Raw genomic sequence first — 19008 nt, 5'->3', positions numbered from 1 at the left:
TCTTCCTCTTCCTCTTCCTCTTCCTCTTCCTCTTCCTCTTCCTCTTTCTCCTCTCCTCTCCTCTCCTCTCCTCTCCTCTCCTCTCCTCTCCTCTCCTCTTCTCTTCTCTTCTCTTCTCTTCTCTCTTTTCTGACATTGGAGCTTACCAATGATCCTCAGGGACCCTCAGTAATACAGGATTTGGGGGAGGGGGGTCTTGTTTGTTTTGTTTGTTTGTTTTTTGTTTGTTTTCATATGGGTCTTGAGGCTCATGCTCAGGTCCTCAGCAAAGGCAGACTCTATTGCCCCGGGCTGGTGATAGCCTCTATGCTTATACCCACAAGAGCATCAGCATTCAGCTAAGCTGTGTCAATCAGCCATTACAGGGTGTATAAAGGACCAAACCTCCTTCTGCGAATGGGGAAAACAGATGGGGAGGGGGGGACAACTGAGGCTCGGCTCTCTCCCTACATAGAGCTAGTAGACAGGAGTGAGAGGCAGGGCATGGTGCAGAGATCAAGGCCAATGAACGAACCTTCAACCACAGAGTCCAGAAATGATGAGAAGGCAATAAGTGAGAGACAGTGCATGGAAGGTGCCAGGCAACCAGGAGAGCAACAGTATCATCGGCTTGAAGCAGATGGTACTTAAGCAAGATACCTGATTCGATATGGTGAGAGAACTGGCTGAGACAGAGCCCCCCTTACCAAAAGCTCTTCTTTTCCAGCAAACCATAGAGGTTGTCAAGCCTGCAGACTACCCCTTCCCAGCCCCCCTGGAAGAAGGTATCTCATTGGACATGTATTCAGCCTTCATAGAGCTGTTGCCAACGCCGGACATGGAACAGAAGGTAGGCTTAGGAAGGCCTTCCCCATGGCCCCCACCCCCTGCCTGCTAAAGCATTATCATGGCACAAGATGGAAAGAGTTCCCATCCCCCCATAGTCTCTGCCGCTGATGTTTTCCCAGACAACATTCCTTTTAGACTTGATTCACACACAGGTCAGATGATGGTGGTCCAGAGGGATTTTTTTTCTTCTCCTCCACATATCCTACCCTACCATAGAGATCCCCAGATACATGGTTACATAAAATCAGTGCCTCCTTCCAGTTCGACAGTGCTCCAGGTAGGGCCACACAGAGTAGAAGTTTGAGGTCGCGCATAAATCCTGAGCACTCAAGAGCTCCCCTGAGTGTTCCTCACTTTCAGTACCTGAATGTGTCTATTTCCACTGTCTTAGGTGCTGGATCAAGAGCAAGGGACTCAGGAAACCCTGCTGGAGAGTGAAATGAGAGAGGAGGATCCCTTAAGTGGCTTCACCATTGATGACGTAAAATCAGCCCTGGAGCGAGTGACGGATGAGGTTTTGATTAGCCTACAGGTAGTGAGTGAGAAAGGACAGTGGTGTCCACCCCACCCCCTGTTACGCTTGGTAAATTAGGCAACATCTGTAAACACTGCTCCGCTCTGCTCAAGCAAGAGTGAGGTTTACGGTTTGCACACTCTTACCTCCCAAGGCTACATAATCCTCCGCTGAGTCTTCTGGATTCAGCAAGATCACAGAAACAGACCCACCAGCAGCACCTCGTGCGCTGTGTGTTGTCGGCCTACAAAACCAATGACACTGAAGCCCCAGAAAAGGAGCTCCCGGTGAAGACTTTGAGCCACACCACACAGTAAACAGGCCTTACCCAAGAGTTAAGTGACCCGGACTCCTGAAAAGGGATTCCTGCCAATCAACCACCGTGCTTAACTAAGACAACCTCATGCAGTGTCAGGTTTGCAATTCTTCTCAGGTACTTCCTATGTCTTCATACGTCACTAATTGCTAAGCTATTTACACCAATGGGTAGTAGGGACCACCTCTGGGCAGCTGCCCATCATCTCTCAGAGGGTTTATTTTGTGTTTAATATTCGGCCGTTCTGTCCAAGGAAGAAATACCTACTACTACCTTCACTTAACAACTTACAGGACTCCACATCGTTTCCTAAGCCAGATGCTTAAACAACGTGAATTGCCTAGTTTGAGAAATGACCATTCATCACAACAACACTTATGCACTTGAGGGGAAGACTGATTTAATTTTTCATCTGTACTTGGGGCCATATATACAAAGCACACTGTATTAATAACTATTTTGGGAAGAGCAAAAAAAACTTAGGTTGTCCTAAGCATACCTTACTACTCGCTTAATCGTCAAACATTATTGCAATATTTACACGAGCATTTAATGACCTGGTGCCAACAGAATCAGCCAAAGTCCCCAGCTTAATAAGGGGTGTTTAGTGTTTACCAGAAACAGTGGAAGAACACGTTTTACACAAAGGCCTATTGTTAACGGCCCTGTGAACGTAATAACTGGTTACTGTGTGGAAGGGCAGAGTGCAGCTGAATTAAGCTGAGTTCAGAACATACCTCCTTTTTAGATTTGATAACATTTCCTCTAAATATAGTTTACGTATAATCATGGCCCCGGGGCTCCTTTGCAAATCCCACAGCTCTGAAATTATCGCCGAGGAACTACCAGACAAGCAAGAGAATTGTTTGCAGGACCCACAATTGAAACCATCTTTACCAAAGCCATGCTCCGTGAAGGGAGCTGTGTGTTTCTAACTCTCCACTGACGCGTTTCTTTTAAAGCATTCGAGTCTGCAGCATCAAGCCCTCTCTTTTTTGACAGAATGGACAGGATTAGTCTACCTGGTTGTTCTCTTCTCATTATCGTGAAGCCACCTTGGAAGTTCGACAACTTCTACACCTAAGTACAGTTATGCACAGAGGGAGACCGTGGACCAGAAGGGAGAACCACAGACCCTTTATGTACTGTGAGCATCTCCATATTGGGCAGATCTAATCAGCGTGGGGCAAATTACTGCTGCCCAGGCTTCACCTTCTTTTCAACGAGATGGCAAAAATGGATTTCTACAATGTCTCAAGATAGCAAACCACCATGTGTATTTTCTCTCTGCAATCCTGCTAAACTCCACGCAAGTGAAGAAGGCACTTCCAACGACAAATCAAAAGAATGGGACTCAGACAGATTGCCATTTGTCTGTAGTCCCCGGGCTTAGCAGGCTTAGCAGGTACTATGAGCCTGGCCCCAGCTGCAATGGCAGCGCCATCCAAGGAAGCCACACATCTAACGCAGGAACCAGGCTACTCCGTTAATACACACATGGCTTCATGTCCCCCCCACACACACACACCTACCTCCCTCTTTGGCAAATTCCAAGTTGGGAGATAGCCTTGGAAGATAGCCTTGCTTCAGTTGTGTCCTGCATCAATGGGCAAGCTACTTTCCACTTTTAAGTGATACCAGTTCTAAAACCTGCCACTCCCCCTTTCGAAACAGTGTCAGTGGACACTGGATCCAAGCATCTGCCGTACCCACTCAGTGAAAGGTTTTTTTTTTTCTCTCTCTCTCTCAGCTTTTGTAAAAAAGGTGTTTTTTATTTCCCTTCCTCTTTCTTTAAAAGCCACAGTGTTATTGTAGAGTCTGCAGGAAAGGTCAATAGAGAATTCATGTTTCAGTACATTATATCAAAGCGAGTTCTCTATTGTGATTCCAAGCCAATATCTACCTCCCTAATAAAGAACCCCCTGAAATGGAGAGTAAGCCCTTAATTTTTATGTTTACCCACTTCTTTTTTCCCACAATTCACTCCTCAGTTTTAGAGATTTATTAAGAATGAAGTTCTCTTGGCCCTCAGATATCAATGAAAATTACACAGAATAGACCAAACATTTTAAGCCAATATACTCTATATATTTTCATTTTAAAGATACATTTGAAATGAAATTAGCTTGGCTCCAAGCTGCATAATAAAAAATAAGACCCAATGGAAGCAACTTTAATATATTTAAAGAATCATATTTTAGAACATTGGGAATGAGAATGCTGAATTCCTGCATTAAAGATTGGCTGTTGGCCCTGACACAGCCAACGAATAAAATAATGTGGGGAAATAATGTGGCCATAACTTGCCACCCTGCGGTTTATGATGTCTTACATCACATTACCTTACATTATGTTGTGAAAGTTATATATGTTGTTGCATATGTTACATTATGACAGCTTTGGATTGTTCATGTTAGAGAAGTCATCTGAGGTTGTGATCAATGAAAGCTACTGATCACAGGTCAGGGGATTCAGAACACTTCCTGAAAGAGATAGCATAAGACCCAGCCCCAAGCTGAATGTCCATTCAGCAGCACTCTGAAGAAGAAAAAGGAGAGAGCAAACCAATGGATCCTTTGGGTACATGTGGATTCTTTTCATTCTGACTCTGTTAGTTGTAGCTAAACTAAAGCACGAATCACCGAGGTCTACAGATCTATCAAGTTTTCTTTCCTCCTCTTAAGCACATGAGACCTTCAGGAACCTGCTCTCCAAAGCCCACACTCAGCATAATAAACTATCTCAGGGAAATGCAAGAAAAGTTTCCAGATCCTTTGGGAAACCTTTGTGAGATGCCAAAGAGGGAGCTGGTTAGTGAAGCCCGGCCGTGCTTCGCTGGAAAACACAAGACGATGAGTGGACACAGAAGTGCCTCCATGAAAGGGGAAGCCCACCTCCTGACTAGAACATATCGTCCCAGTCCTTTAGAACTGTGTCGGAATTATTTCCTCAGACGGTGTCAACACGTACATGGTGCAACATTCCATATATTGATGCCAATTCATAAGACGTGATAATTTTTAATATTTCATGATAATACCTTAGTGAACTATGCCATGAGTGAAGTATGTTGTGACATCAGGAGTTGGGATTGTGACTACGAAGCTGAAGCACGGAGCTAGCTAGTCACTGTCACTTCTTCATGGTCCACACAATGACAGAAAGGTCCCATGGTTTATCCAAAGTGACCTAGCCAAACTCAACCGTAGGCTAGTTAATAGTACATAAGCCATGATCCTTTTAGTTCTGCCAGAGTACTTCATGGGGGCATTCGTAAAAAGGGACAACTGGGGGGGCCATTTTATCCCTTCCCCTGCCTCATCCACTCAACCACTCACAAAGAAAAAAAAATGAAGAAAACAGAAGTCAAAAGTTAGTCAAAGAAGAAGGAGGAGGATGAGAAGAAGAAAAAGGAGAAGGAGGAGGAGGAAGAGAACAATAACCACACAATAACGACCACCTTAAAAGCCCTGTCCCATTCTATACTCCTATAAATCCTGAATCCACAATTGATGACATCAATGTGACCTGTCAGGAATATCAACTCTTCCCATGAGGTGAAATACCAAACCTCATTAAAATGATAATCAGGGAAACCATTTCAAAATTACCAATTACATTGACTTTCTTAAAAGTTACATAAACACATAAAAATAGTTTTAATCATATCTGTTCATGAAACTGGGTTTTTTCCCCTATTTAGAACACAGTTAGCACAAAGATTTCAAATTATATTACGTACTTAAATGATCTAGACTTTGACTCTTTAAGACACAGAAGTTTAAAGTGTTCTCCATACACTTGTCCTATGCATGAGTCACTCAGACAGTAACAAACCTCCCAACTGCCCTGGTCCCTGTATGCAACTGTATCATTCATCCTTGATAAAAGAAAAGCATCCCCGGAGCCCCTAGTGTTGAGATAACGTGCAAACGGAGTGAGATGCATTTCTGGAATTACAGACGTAGCAATGTTAGTGTGCACAGTATCACCACCAGAGGCTGCCGTGATCCCTAAAACCTGTCACCAATTGCTTATGAGAGGTGTGTTTGTTTGTTTGTTTGTTTGTTTGTTTCATATCAGTTATATATTACACAGTGGCATATATGCAAGAATTGTAATATATGATGAATACTCTTAATTATGAGAGCTGTCCTAATTGTGAGATTCTTTGTATTATTATTTCATGCACTGAAGACTCCAGTAATACCATTTAGACTGCATTAGAGGGCAGGCCAAAGCAAACGGGTGCGGGCGTGGGGGGGCACAACACTGCCTGGACTAAGCCCAGAGCAGTTTCTCTGATTCAGCCTTCACTGGCAAACATTGTCTGGAAATGCGTATCAGTTATCCTATCTTCCACCATGAGGCTGTGTGAAAAATGGCTATCCAAATACCACTTCCTGTCCGCGGTGGACATGCTATACATTGGGAATGTGCAAAGAAACACTATAAAGTGTTATCGAATCACCACAGGCTGGAACACAGCTCTGTCTGCAAAACAGGAAGGTGTGCGCGAGGGATAATGTCTGTCTTTAGGCACTATAGTATGTCAAAACCACAAAGACAATGTGCAGCCAAAGATAGCTCCGTCATAACCACTTTATATATATATATATGATTGTCTCCACAGAAAGAGATAAATGAAAAACTCCAAGTACAGGAAGAGGCCTTTAACGCACGAATAGAGAAACTGAAGAAAACCTGAGGACGCAGTACAAGCAAAGCGATGCTGAACTTCAGAGAAACAAACAAAACCGGCCAGTACAATAGTGTCTCTAGAGCGCTGGGTCACTTCCATGCAGCCGGAGAAAGGAAAATCCAATTTCAGTTATCCGGACAGACGAGCATAGCAGCACGTTGCCCCGCCCCTCCCATCCCACACTCACCTCTGAGTTTATAGTCCAAGAGCATTGCTTTGTGTGTATAATTTTGGAGCATTATATACGAAAATACAATTACTGTTAGGATGGTGTTTTGATTAATAAATACAATTCATCTTCCATGGGAATGAAACCAGCCTTTTGAAGTAACAACACAAAAATGTAGAAAAATAATAATAGTTTTACCCATTAGTGGCCAGATGGGTCAGGTTGATGCAGTGTTGTGAGGAGAGGCCAGACATCCTCACTCTAAGGTCAAACTTGCTAAACAATGGCCATCCTGCTATGCACAGAGAGAGCAGGTTTATTTTTTTCTTATTTAACTCATTTGGTTTTCTTATTTAAACGTTTCAGTGTGAAACCAATTTTCTGAAATTATATAATGCAGTTTGAAGCATTTTAATTTATTCTGCACTGTATTTGCTGTTTCTAATCTTGTTACCCTCCCAAGAGAACACATGACCTATATAAAAAGAGGCACTGTATAAATGATTATTAAAGGCCAACCTATATATAGCTTGTAAAAAAATCTTAAATACAAATCAAACTCAGAGTTCCTAAAATTAACCATTATACTGCAAAAGGATGATGAGACACTCAAGGAAGAAAAAAAAAACCCTCAAACCTTTAAATACCCTTATGAAAATACAATTTCAAGATGAAAATAGCTGAGTGCCAATGGTTTGTCCATAATTAGGAAGATTAATTAAATCACTACCTGGGCTCTTTCCTGTATTCGTATTCTGGAAAGAGGGTGCAAAGCGCTGGAGCGAGAGGGCCCCCCCCAGGAATTTTTGAGGTACCCGTACCTCATTCTGGGTAGCATTTGGTTGGATATGGATGGTGGCCTTACTCTATCAGTGAGGATCCAAGGAACCGCCCAGAACATGTTCTTCTGGGACAGAGGATGAAGCTGACGGCCTTGTTAAATACCCATCTCCAGAGACATAAGGAATTCTTAGAATGAAGTTGTGCTTGCTTCTCATGCTAGAGACCTGGGACTGCCTTCCTCCCCACCCCACCCCCAGCTCCTCTGCCTATAGAAAACAGGAGAAGCTGTAGGATAATGGCCTGCATCCCCTTAGCTGTCTTTTCACCAGAGACAGCAGTAGCCCTGAAGAAAAAAACAAGGGCATCTAATGAAGAAGCATCTAGAAGTGACTAAGCAAAGTTTCAACAGCAATCAGGGATGTAGAGTGGACCTAAAAGAAGGCATCCTTGAGCAAGAATTGCAGGCATGTAAAGCCAATCAAAAAGAAGGTGAGATGTATAGACACATAGATAGATGATGGATTATAGATGGATAGGTAGATGATGGATGGATAGATAGATGATAGATAAATCAATAGATAGATAGATAGATGATAGATAGATAGATAGATAGATAGATAGATAGATAGATAGATAGATAGATAGGCAGATTTAATACTCTTTGTAGCCATGAGAGGCCTTTGTAAGTATTATGAGCTTTATTTTATAGTGCTGGCTGGAGTCTAAGTCATGGACATAATTTAAACCAAACATAATTAAGAATTAATGGGTCAGAGGCTGGAGAGCTGGCCCAGAGGGTAAGAGAACTTGCTGCCCGTGCAGAAGAGGCATATTTTGGTTCTCAGCATGGATATGTTAGCTTGCACCAGGCCATAAGTCCATTCCCAGGGATCCAGTACCCACTCCTGGCCTCTGCAGGCACCATGCCCACAACAGTTCACATACATAAATACACACAATACATAAATACATATAAAAGAAATATTTTTAAAAAATGATTAGTGGGCCACAGCTTCAAATCCAGTGGTACATAATTTGCAGAGGACAAAGGTGGAATGTTGAGGGATTTTAGAGTAGTTTTCGCATGATTGCACATCTGGCAAGTGGTAAAACAGGGCTTTGAACCTGGACTCACATAATCATAAAGCTGATATAGTCAATCTTTGTCTTCATCTATCTCATAGTGAAGATTAATTACAGTAAAAACTTACCTTCCCCTCACCCTGTTTTTAAAGTTGTGATACTGGAACAACTACTTATACAACCAACATTTAGGAAATTCATGAGAGGACCAGATGTTTAACCCACATGATTCTCCTGAATCTTCCAGAGTCTCTGGAGGCTATCTTCCATTTGACATAAAAGTCAAGGGTTTTCCCTTAATGTTTTAAATAACTAAGTTAGATCTCCTTTATGGCAGGCAAATTACCTATTAATTTAAGCTTCCTAAGAAAAGTCAGTCTAAATCAGAATGAGCTCACCTTGTTGGGATTTACAAATGCCCAAACAAAGATCGGATACTAATAATACAATTTGCCTTCAGACTTCTTCCTGCTCCCTTCAAGTGCAGGCATTGGTAAGAGTGGCTCCTCACAAGTGCTCAGAGCTGTGAAATGGCTTTTGCATTTATATTAATTTGTAGCTTCTGAGAACATTCCATGGAACTGTCCTCAATGGTCAGCCTAATGGCTGTATCTTCTTTGGAATCTAATCTAATTCATTTGGGGTAGTTTCTTGGTATTAGGATGAGTAACAAAAGTCCTTGTCTGCCTGCAGTTAATGATGGTCCCCATCCAATGCCAGATGCTAAACACGTGGATAAGCAGGGTGATTTAACACAATAGCAGGGACATAAATGAAGGACAGAAATGCACGAGGCACAAATGGTAAAGGAAGTGATCTATTTATTCAGCCAAGGATGCTCTGATGTTGGCATGGAGTGACGATCTTATAGCAAAGAAGAGGGGGCGGAGTCAAAGTCCACGCAGGAAGGATGCAAGCGGGGGAGCCATCTTTCTGCTGCACTGCGAATTAGAACCTCTTGTCACTCAAGCAGCTTTGAGGGACAGGAGTATATGCAGGACCATGCCCCTGATAAAATGTCTGTGCTGGCTTCCAATCTCAAACCCTACCACTCCCAATCAAGAGCTCTTTCTAGTGCTTGTACCTGGCATGGTGATTTGACTCCTCTTGTCACAAAGAACATGCTAATTCGTAGCCTCAAAATGGTCAGCACTTGGAACCCATAAAGTGTAATCGGCCCCTCTACTTACAAAATCGTCAACGAAATTTCTCACGTAGGAGAGTTACACATAAATTATGTAGGTATGTGACTCTGAAGATGGAGCCATATTTGTCCCACCTGGGTAAGGAAGGGTCAGGTGAGTTGTTTCTGAAGGACAAGATGTGGAAAAGAGAGAGGTCAGAATCAAACCCTCACAGTCAACATCCATGATCAACACGGCCTCAGATGGGTAGTCTGTCGAGTCTGTAACAGTCAACTCATGTTGGTAACCACTGAAAACAGTGTTCTGTCTCCATTACCTCCCTCCTCAAGTAATGGGAAATACCATAAGAAAAATACCAAGAAAATTCCACTGGGGAAAGCCCACTGTGATACGGCCCAATGCTCTCACAGGTCATCAAAAATAAGGGAGGGATGAGAAAATATGACCACCAAAAGGAGTTTAAGGAGATAGGATGGTCTTGTGTGCTTTGGTCACTGGGTGGGGGGATGGGCCACAGAGGAAGTACTGAAGCTATGGGTAAATAATGGGCTTGCTCAAGAAAATCCTTCACCACCAGTTAATTAATTGATCCAAATGCATCATACTATTGTAAGGTTAGTGACAATGTTAATAATTAGTAGTAACTCGGTGGGAGGTAAGGAGGGAGGTAGGGGAAGGCTATCTGAGTCTGGGACACCTGCCCAATTTGTCTACAAATCTAAAACAGTTCTACAGAAAATAAGATCTAGTAATTAATTAAAAGAGGGAATATTGAACAGAATAAAACAAGGTAATTAGGAAGAAAAATGATCCTGGCCACATTTTGTCATTAATGAAATGACCCTGCCTTATAAACAGCACAAAAGAAATTAAATCTACTCATCTTGCAATCTAAAGAGTACCTTTACTCTTTAGTACCTTTCTTCTCCATGAAGAAGACAGTGATGAGGGCACTGGCCCTTTTGAGGGAGGGGCAGATGTCTCACATCATTCCAGGATCTCCCCCCACCCCTTTCAATTCCGTGGAAGAGACTTTCAAAACTTTCTGAAAATACACTCACTTTATAAATAGAGAGTAGAGTGAGTAATTTTAGAACTAAAACTCCAGGGATGGAGAAATGGCTCAGCAGTTAAGTCCACTCAGTGCTCTTGCAGAGGATCCATGTTTGTTTTCCAGCGCCTGTAAGTGCAAACATCACTTTTATTTCCTCAAATGAAGTGATGAGATGAGAGCTGTACCCTAGCTGTAAGAATACACAGCTTGGACTGAGCCCAGAGTGTTTCCTCCTCTGTTCTAACTACCCTTGGGCCTAGGTCTGGAACCTTCGAGCCTCTGTACAATCTAATCTTCTTCAAGACAGGAACTTGAAGGGTTCAGCTTCCAGCCTCCATTTGCTGACCTAAACCTAGAATTTTTCAGCAACTGAGACTTTCTGCTGTATAAACTCACCTTTCGAGCACTTTCGGAACTCTGGCTGACTGGTTCAACTCAGCTGTTCTTACTCAAACTCCTCTCCAAGCTGACTGATTCAAATTGGCTTCTCTTGGCTTCTGATTGAATTGCTTTGCTTGGAAAGACTGCCTCTGACCAAGACTGCCTCTGACCTGCTCCAAACTGAACTTAACTGAATTGAATTGAATCAAACTGAATTCTCTCTCTCTCACTCACTCCTCTTTAAATAGCCTCTCTTTCCTATCTGTTCTTGTGTAAGTTGAGCATATGCTGTCTCTGACTCATTTTGTTAAATCTTTCTCTGATTTCCTCACTTTGTCTGTCTCTCAATTAGACATCATTGTTTGGGATCAAAGGTGTGTACTAAGGGTATGTTTGTGTTCTAGCCAGAGGGATTAAAGGTGTGTGGTATATCTACATTACATCTGGATCATATCTTTGGATATGCCCTTACCAGAGCAGCCATGATGCTGGATTGAAATTCCTCAACAAGCACCCATATACCAGGCAGCTCATAACCCACCCGTAATTCTAGTTCTAGGAGATTCAATGCCCTCTACTGACCTCTGCATGATACTGTATACACTTGGTACATATAAACACGTATAGGCACACGTGCCTACACATAAATAAAAATAATGAGTATTAAATGAACTGAAATTTTTACAGATAGCACCATAATACAGTCAGTCAATTCTCTAGTCTTGAATGAAGAGGCCACCCTTCCATCATGTGGTCCCAGTCTCCCAACTGTTCCTAATACCAGAAATGATTTCCTTTCCTGGTGTTTTCTGGTGTTATAATTTGGGCTGTTATGTTTCATTAACTCTTCAGTGTCCTTTGTAGCTATATTAGACCTTGGGGACAGGATAAAGCAAATCAGTCACAGTAAATTTATAGTAGTCGAGATTCACAAAAAGGAAAAGTATTCGCTCTATTTTGCCACACGCATAACTGCTTCTATCTGCTAAGGAAGCAGAACTGTCTGTAACCAAACCATGGATGTGACACACAGGACTCAGTTTCAAGAAGGCCATGAGTTTTCAGGGAGATAAGTCCCCGGGATGGCTGATCTTCATCCCTGACCATCAACTTGACAGTATCTGAGATTCACACAGACACAGCTCTAGGCAAATCTATGAGGACATTTCCAGGAAGCATTACCTGAGAAGAAAGACCCTCCTGGCAGTTGGTAGCACCCTCCAAAGGACAACTTAGATATAAAGAGGTCCAAGAATAAAAATGGTGTAGTCCTTGCCTGTCTGCTTCTGCTCCTTGCTTTTGAATGTGCAGTGCCGTCCTCCTCTTCCTCCTCCTCTTCCTCTTCCTTTCTCTTCCTCCTCCTCCTCCTGCTGCTGCTGCTGGTGGTAGTGGTGATGACGATGACGGTGATGCAGTCTGTCAGTGACACCAGTATCTAGTGTCTTGACCTTTCAGTGTAATAAGGACTGAAGACCTGAGACTCTCCAATAGTACTCCACGCATTGTGCACCAGGTTGGACCTGCTAAGGCATCCAGCTTTGTACTTTGAGCAGCTGGGTGAGGTTCTGAGCCTCTCTATTGCACAGACTACTGGACTGCCCTACCCAACACAGTCTCAAATGGCACCCTGCCATGAAGAAAAACAGAAAAAAACAAAAACAAAAACAACAACAACAACAAGGTCTGGAAAAGCAAAACTTCCCTGCACACAGTGGTGCGTTGGGGAGTGGTCCCTAGAGATACCCATCTTTGGATTATTGTTGCCTCTGCCTAACCTTCCTGTGTTGGCTCAGTGTGCCCATCTCTGTGTGAACTTGCACAGCATGTCACCTTCTTGTCACTGTCCATGAGATGTGACATCTCATTAGACATCCATTAGATAGAAGCCTGTGTGTTTTTGTAGCATGTGAGGTAACTGCCTCTTCACTCACGTTTAGCCTGAGCCCCTCTCCCAAGCTGGCCATCTATGACATAATTGGCCCAGTCTCACAGGTACGGTAAGGTCTAGGTCCAGAGATCTGCTGACAGGAGCTCACCTTCCGTCATACCACATACTGCTTCTCTGCCCGTGGTGTCTGGAATTTGCCTGCACTTAGGCCTGGAGAAGGCAGAAAAGGCTGAAACAGAGAGTGTCCACAGCCTGTGTTTCCCTTCTGGAGAGAACACTCCAACCAGAATGGGAGAATACTGTGGTTCCCGGTCTCTTCCCTGGGTACATAGATGCCACTAATGTGCTGAGTAGAGAGGAAGTCTGGAATGGGGGTTGGCGGTCCACATTTTCCCTTAGGTTGTCTACATGCTAGCCGGGAAGGTGGAGCCCAGGCCTTGCAGGATTTGTTCTGATTGGGAGCATGTGATGAGGAGAAGAGAAAAGGCCTTCTTCTGGTATCTTGGGCTCGTTTAGGGGAAGGCCTTCTCCGGGGTCCATCTTTAATGAAGCAACTCTCTGAGATGATCCTTGCTTGTTCATATTGCTTTATAGGGGTGGATGTAAATTCACACACTTTATTTGGGGTGAATCGGGAATTATATACATCTTGGGGGAAGGGCGTGAAGATATCCAGGACGGGAAGGTCATTGGCTGAAGGGTCATGCTATCTAGATACCTCATTAGCATGCAGAAAAACTCCAGGGCCTATACTATGAATGCCTGTGGTTCTCTCAGTTAGGAGTTGTGCTTATGTGTTCCAGAGCAGGGACGGAGACAGGAGGAAGCATTTCTCCTCCCGCTGTTCTTAAATCTCTGAGCTTTCTGGGGTTTGAGGTCACTCAACCTCATCATGCCTGTCTGATGGCAGAACCCTACAACCTTCTTCCTATTCTCCTGTCAGCAAGTCTAATAAGTTTATAAATGTTCCAGTTGAGTTAAAATTTCTCTAGTCAATTCCTAGGCAAATGGATGGACCTGGAGGGTATCATCCTGAGTGAGGTAACCCAATCACAAAGGAACTCACACAATATGTACTCACTGATAAGTAGATATTAGCCCAGAAACTTAGGATACCCAAGATATAAGATACAATTTGCTAAACGCATGAAACTCAAGAAGAACGAAGACCAAAGTGTGGACACTGTGCCCCTTCTTAGAATTGGAAACAATCACCCATGGAAGGAGTTACAGAGACAAAGTTTGGAGCTGTGTCAAAAGGATGGACCATCTAGAGCCTGCCATATCCAGGGTTCCATCCCATAATCAGCTTCCAAACGCTGACATCATTGCATATACTAGCAAGATTTTGCTGAAAGGACCCAGATATAGCTGTCTCTTGTGAGGCTATGCCAGGGCCTAGCAAACACAGAAGTGGATGCTCACAGTCAGCTATTTGATGGATCACAGGGCCCCCAAAGGAGGAGCTAGAGAAAGTACCCAAGGAGTTAAAGGAAACTGCAACCCTATAGGTGGAACAACATTATGAACTAACCAGTACCCCGGAGCTCTTGACTCTAGCTGCATATGTATCAAAAGATGGCCTAGTTGGCCATCACTGGAAAGAGAGGCCNATTGGACTTGCAAACTTTATATGCCCCAGTACAGGGGAACGCCAGGGCCAAAAAGTGGGAGTGGGTGTGTAGGGGAGTNGGGGGGGGGGAATGGGGGACTTTGGGGATAGCATTGGAAATGTAAATGAGGAAAATACCTAATAAAAAGTATTTAAAAAAAAGAATTTCTCTAGTCTAACCAAATTACCCATTCGCTGGCATTCTTTACCCTCTGCTGAGGACATTTCTTTAGTTGGTGAATGAGTTAATTCGCTAAAAATTACACAGTAAAGATACTCTGGGTCTCTGCGCAAGGCCTTTACTAAAGCAAGCACTGATATGTTGGCTGCCATGGATATAAACTATATCCTGCTCAGAGGACTGACACGTAGTCCTGAAACATCATTCTGCTCTGCGAGTCTGCAGCTGTCTCTTAACAGAAAGGGCAGCACGCTCAACGTTGGAAATAGAAAAAATTGATTTTCCCCCTCCCTCAAACACACCCAATAACCCAGTTGTCTACCTGTTGTGACCATGGAACTCACACAGAACACTTCTAGCAGTGAAATCTAATCTCAAAATGGCTTAACCATTGACCAATGTATGCCAACTTGCATAACCAGAAGAAAGAAACTTAAATACAGAGAGCTTTGGGGGCGACCTTAGGAGCCCTGATTGCCTCTTGTTGTGGTGCACACAGTTCAGCTTCCTGGTTTTCATCATCAGGGCTGTCCCCTTATTACCCAGGGGCTGACAATAATCTCCTCATGTACTCAAAGAAAAAGAGATTTCTCTTTGTTGGCCTCTCTCTCTCTTTTTAATTTAAATTCCTTATTTTGAAATAATTATAATCGTATGTAATTATAAAAACAGCACACAAGAATTGCCTAATTACATCTTATGAGACAATAGTACCAAGTTAAAACCACAATATTAACGTAAAATGCATTTTATACATGTAGGGAAATGCCAAGGAACAAATTTAATTAATATCAATGATGGAAATGAAGACATTACCGCAAGTGTGTCTTTCTCTCTTTTTTAAACACATTTTATGTGTGTATGTGTGTGTGTGCAAGTGTGTTTCTGAGGGCCTGGGGGTGCTGAGGAGCCAGAAGACGACACTGGAGCCCCTATACTGGAGTTAGAGATGGCTGTGACCTGATCTAGGTGCTGGGAATCAGACTGGCCCGCTGGAGGAACAGTGCATACTATTAAGCACTGAGCAATCTCCCAGGCCCCTCATGTGTCTGTTTAGAACAAAAAACAAAACAACAAAAACAAACAAACAAACAAACAAAAAAACTAACTTTTCTCCTAGCCTCCTGTAGCTGTTTGACCAGAACCATGTCACATGAGCAGAGACAGACAAAGGGAAGAAAGTTACCAGTGAGTTTGGTGAGGCAGGATTCATCAGCTGGGGCTGAAGTCGGCTCCCTAACACTTGGTCTAGCCAATCCTAAGACAGTGATTCTGTTAGAAGGGTTGGGCAGCCGGAAGAAGTGAATAACTCCGAAGGTGGCTGGTGCCATCCCATCGGCTGGGAGCCCAGAAGGCTGGGGCAGGCTTTCCTGGCCATCAGGAGTTGAGTCGCTTTGCTCTCCTATACTGTGGGCTGTAATGCACCGTGCTCAGCCCAGGAACAACAGAGACAAGCCGGATAAATGGAGACCTCTCAAACCAGGGGCCAAAGCGAGCACTATGTACCTCAAGTTGTTGTCTCCCATATTTCTGACAGCGATGAAAGCCTTCCGCACTAGGTATTTCTTCCTGTGACAAGTATCAGTGGGGCTACCTGGCGATCTGCTTCTGAGAAGCTAATGGCACTCCCTGGGCTTCCTCCAAAACCACATAGATGATAACAAAAAAAATAAAAGCCAAACACATAGAACGCACAATGTAATCCAAGGAATCTGAGATAGGAAGATCCCAAGACAAGTGAGACCCTGTCTCACAAACATCAAACAAACAAACAACTGAGATAGGAAGATCCCAAGACAAGTGAGACCCTGTCTTACAAACAACAAACAAACAAACAAACAAACAACAAACACAGTATAAAGGAGCCAAGGATGGCACCTGAGGTTGACCTCTGGCTTTCACATACATATGCATGTGAATGCATGCATGTACACGTGTGCACACACACACACATACACATATCCATACATGCGTGTGTACACACACACAAACACACACACACAAACCAATTGCCACAAAAAAGGCATGCCATTAAAGATTGTCTCAAGGTGCCTTAAAATTTGAACAGCAGGTATATTCTAGAAGGGACTGAGATAAAACCTATGGTAAGAGTTAACCGTACGCTCTTGTTTGCTGCTTGCATCCAGGTCCGCTTATGCTCTAGAGCAGTGGTTCTCGGCCTTCCTAACTCTGTAACCCTCTAATACAGGACTCATGTCGTGGTGGACTCCCCCAACCATAAAATGAATTCATTGCTATGTCATAACTGTGATTTTGATGCAGTTATGAATTGTGTTGTAAGTATCGGGTCCGTGACCCCCACCCTCCCGTGGGGGTCGAGACCCACAGGTTGAGAACCCCTGTTCCGGGAGGCGCTACAATGTTTCCCATTTAGTTTGATGCACTCTCTCCAGGGTAAGCACCGTGCCAGGCTCAGAGCTGGTACTTCATGAATATTTTGTGGAAGAAGCAGCAGATGGCAGACAGACTCTCTGGCTGGTTGACTACTCCCAGCTCCACTATTTTGCTTTTCTTACGACTGCAATAAGACAACATGTAGAGATTAGAACTGTAATTAACCCGCAGCTAAAATCATTATTATGTGTAAATAATAAGATTACTTAACCAAAAACCCATGAGGAAAGAGACTCTAAAGATGTTGTAAGATGTAGGATGACACTTAAATCATTTAAATTTTATATAAATTAATAATGGTGAGAAACAGAGCAGGGTAGAAAAAAATCCCTTACAATAGTCTGAGATGACAGCAAAATAAATAGATAGATAGATAAATAAATAAATAAATAAATAAATAAATAAATAATCTGTCTGAAGCAAATAATAGTAATCTTCCAAAGGACACTCTCCAAGGTACACTGTTTAAACAAGGTAGAAAGGCTGGGCTTTAAATGCAATGGCTGGAAACATCTCAGACAGTATTTCTGCATCTGCTGGTGTTGGTCTGAGGTTGGTGTGAATAATGAGGAAGCAGGGGGAGAGCAGACACGAGAAGGCTCACGGGTAACCAGGGGCAGCAGTGCTTTTTCAGAGGTGAGAACATTATAAAAACTCAAATTCTTAGAAGGATATCACACAAAAAATAGAAACCAAGTTCTCAAATCACACTGGCGGGCTTCAAAACTGCCAAGGATTATGGATTTATCTTCTGATAGCATTTCTTGGGGAAGAAAAGTCTATAATTTTTGGAGCTATTCCACAAAGATTTGACCTAATGTCTCAGCCTATTATCAAGCATACAACTTAATCCACCTAATGATAGTTAATAATGAGTCGGTGGGAACGTATCCCTTAAGGAATGATGTTAGAACAATTAGTTATCCGGGGAAAATGTGGTTCTGTGTGTGGAATTTTACAGAACATGTACAACTACAAAATAGCCATAAGGAAATCCGAGTGCTTCATTTTCTCTCAAGAGAGGTGAACTGTAACGAAACTAATGCAGTATTATTGCAAGGGACAAGAAAAAAAAGACAAGTTCTTAAGATTTATTTTATCTTCTTGGATGCGTGTATGGGCACGTGTGACCATGTGTACCTCCTATGGGTAACAAGGAAGGCCAGAGGCAGGCGGTTGTGAACTCCCAGACATGGATGCTAAGAGTCATCAAACTCCACCCCCTGTTCTTAACTGTGAGCCATGCATGCTGGGAAGATAAATCAGGTCCTCTGCAAAAGCAAAGAAGCTCTCTTAACTTCTGAGCCATCTCTCCAGCCACCATGCCTCAGGATGTAAGAGCACAGATGTCTGGAGTTTGATGTTCCCAGCATCTGCATCAGGCAGCTCACAACTGTTGTAATTATAACACCGGGGGACCTGACACCCTTTTCTGGCTTCTGTGGGCCCCTGCGCCTATGTGGTGCACATAAAGTCCTGGATGCTTACGTACATGCTCAAACAAAAGTAAAAATAAATACACCTTTAACATTTGCGACATCTCTCCAGCCCTTGAAAATAAACTTTAATATTCATGTGGAAAACTTTAAACCTTTCCATGGGAAAGAATAAAAATTTACCATAAACATAAAAGAAGTAAACTTTAAGATACCTCCAGCACTAAAATTAGTGATTTTAATATAGAAACAACTCATTGAAATCAACACAGAAGATGTCAATAATTCCACAGAAAATTGCTAAGGATCTGAACAAATCGCAAATTAATAAATTCAAATTATCAACAGCAACTAGGTCTTTGCTTTCAACAATTCTTGACTTTAAAATCATTTAAATCATTGAAGCACAAAGAAATCTTGAAAGAACGCAGAAGTTAAAATAGCTATTTCACTGCCCTACAGGAATGAAGAACTATGCCTTCCCCGTTTAACCTCTCCGTG

General features: G+C 42.9%; 1 protein-coding gene across 2 annotated transcripts in view; it reads left to right on the top strand.

The window, feature by feature from the left end:
- Positions 1-6663, top strand: part of Cabcoco1 (ciliary associated calcium binding coiled-coil 1) — a 100386-nt gene extending 93723 nt beyond the window's left edge. Inside the window, exons 6-8 of one of the 2 annotated variants that reach the window (XM_021174999.1) lie at positions 707-829; positions 1220-1360; positions 6292-6663. In XM_021174999.1, coding sequence (XP_021030658.1) covers positions 707-829; positions 1220-1360; positions 6292-6366 — 339 coding nt within the window. In that variant the 3' untranslated portion in view covers positions 6367-6663. The remainder of the gene's footprint in view (positions 1-706; positions 830-1219; positions 1361-6291) is intronic. The other variant, XM_029482826.1, reaches the window with a different exon arrangement.
- Positions 6664-19008: the final 12345 nt, after the last annotated feature.

Source organism: Mus caroli, chromosome 10 (assembly GCF_900094665.2).
Source record: "Mus caroli chromosome 10, CAROLI_EIJ_v1.1, whole genome shotgun sequence".
Lineage (NCBI taxonomy): Eukaryota > Metazoa > Chordata > Mammalia > Rodentia > Muridae > Mus > Mus caroli.
This window is presented reverse-complemented; position numbering and strand designations above follow the sequence as displayed.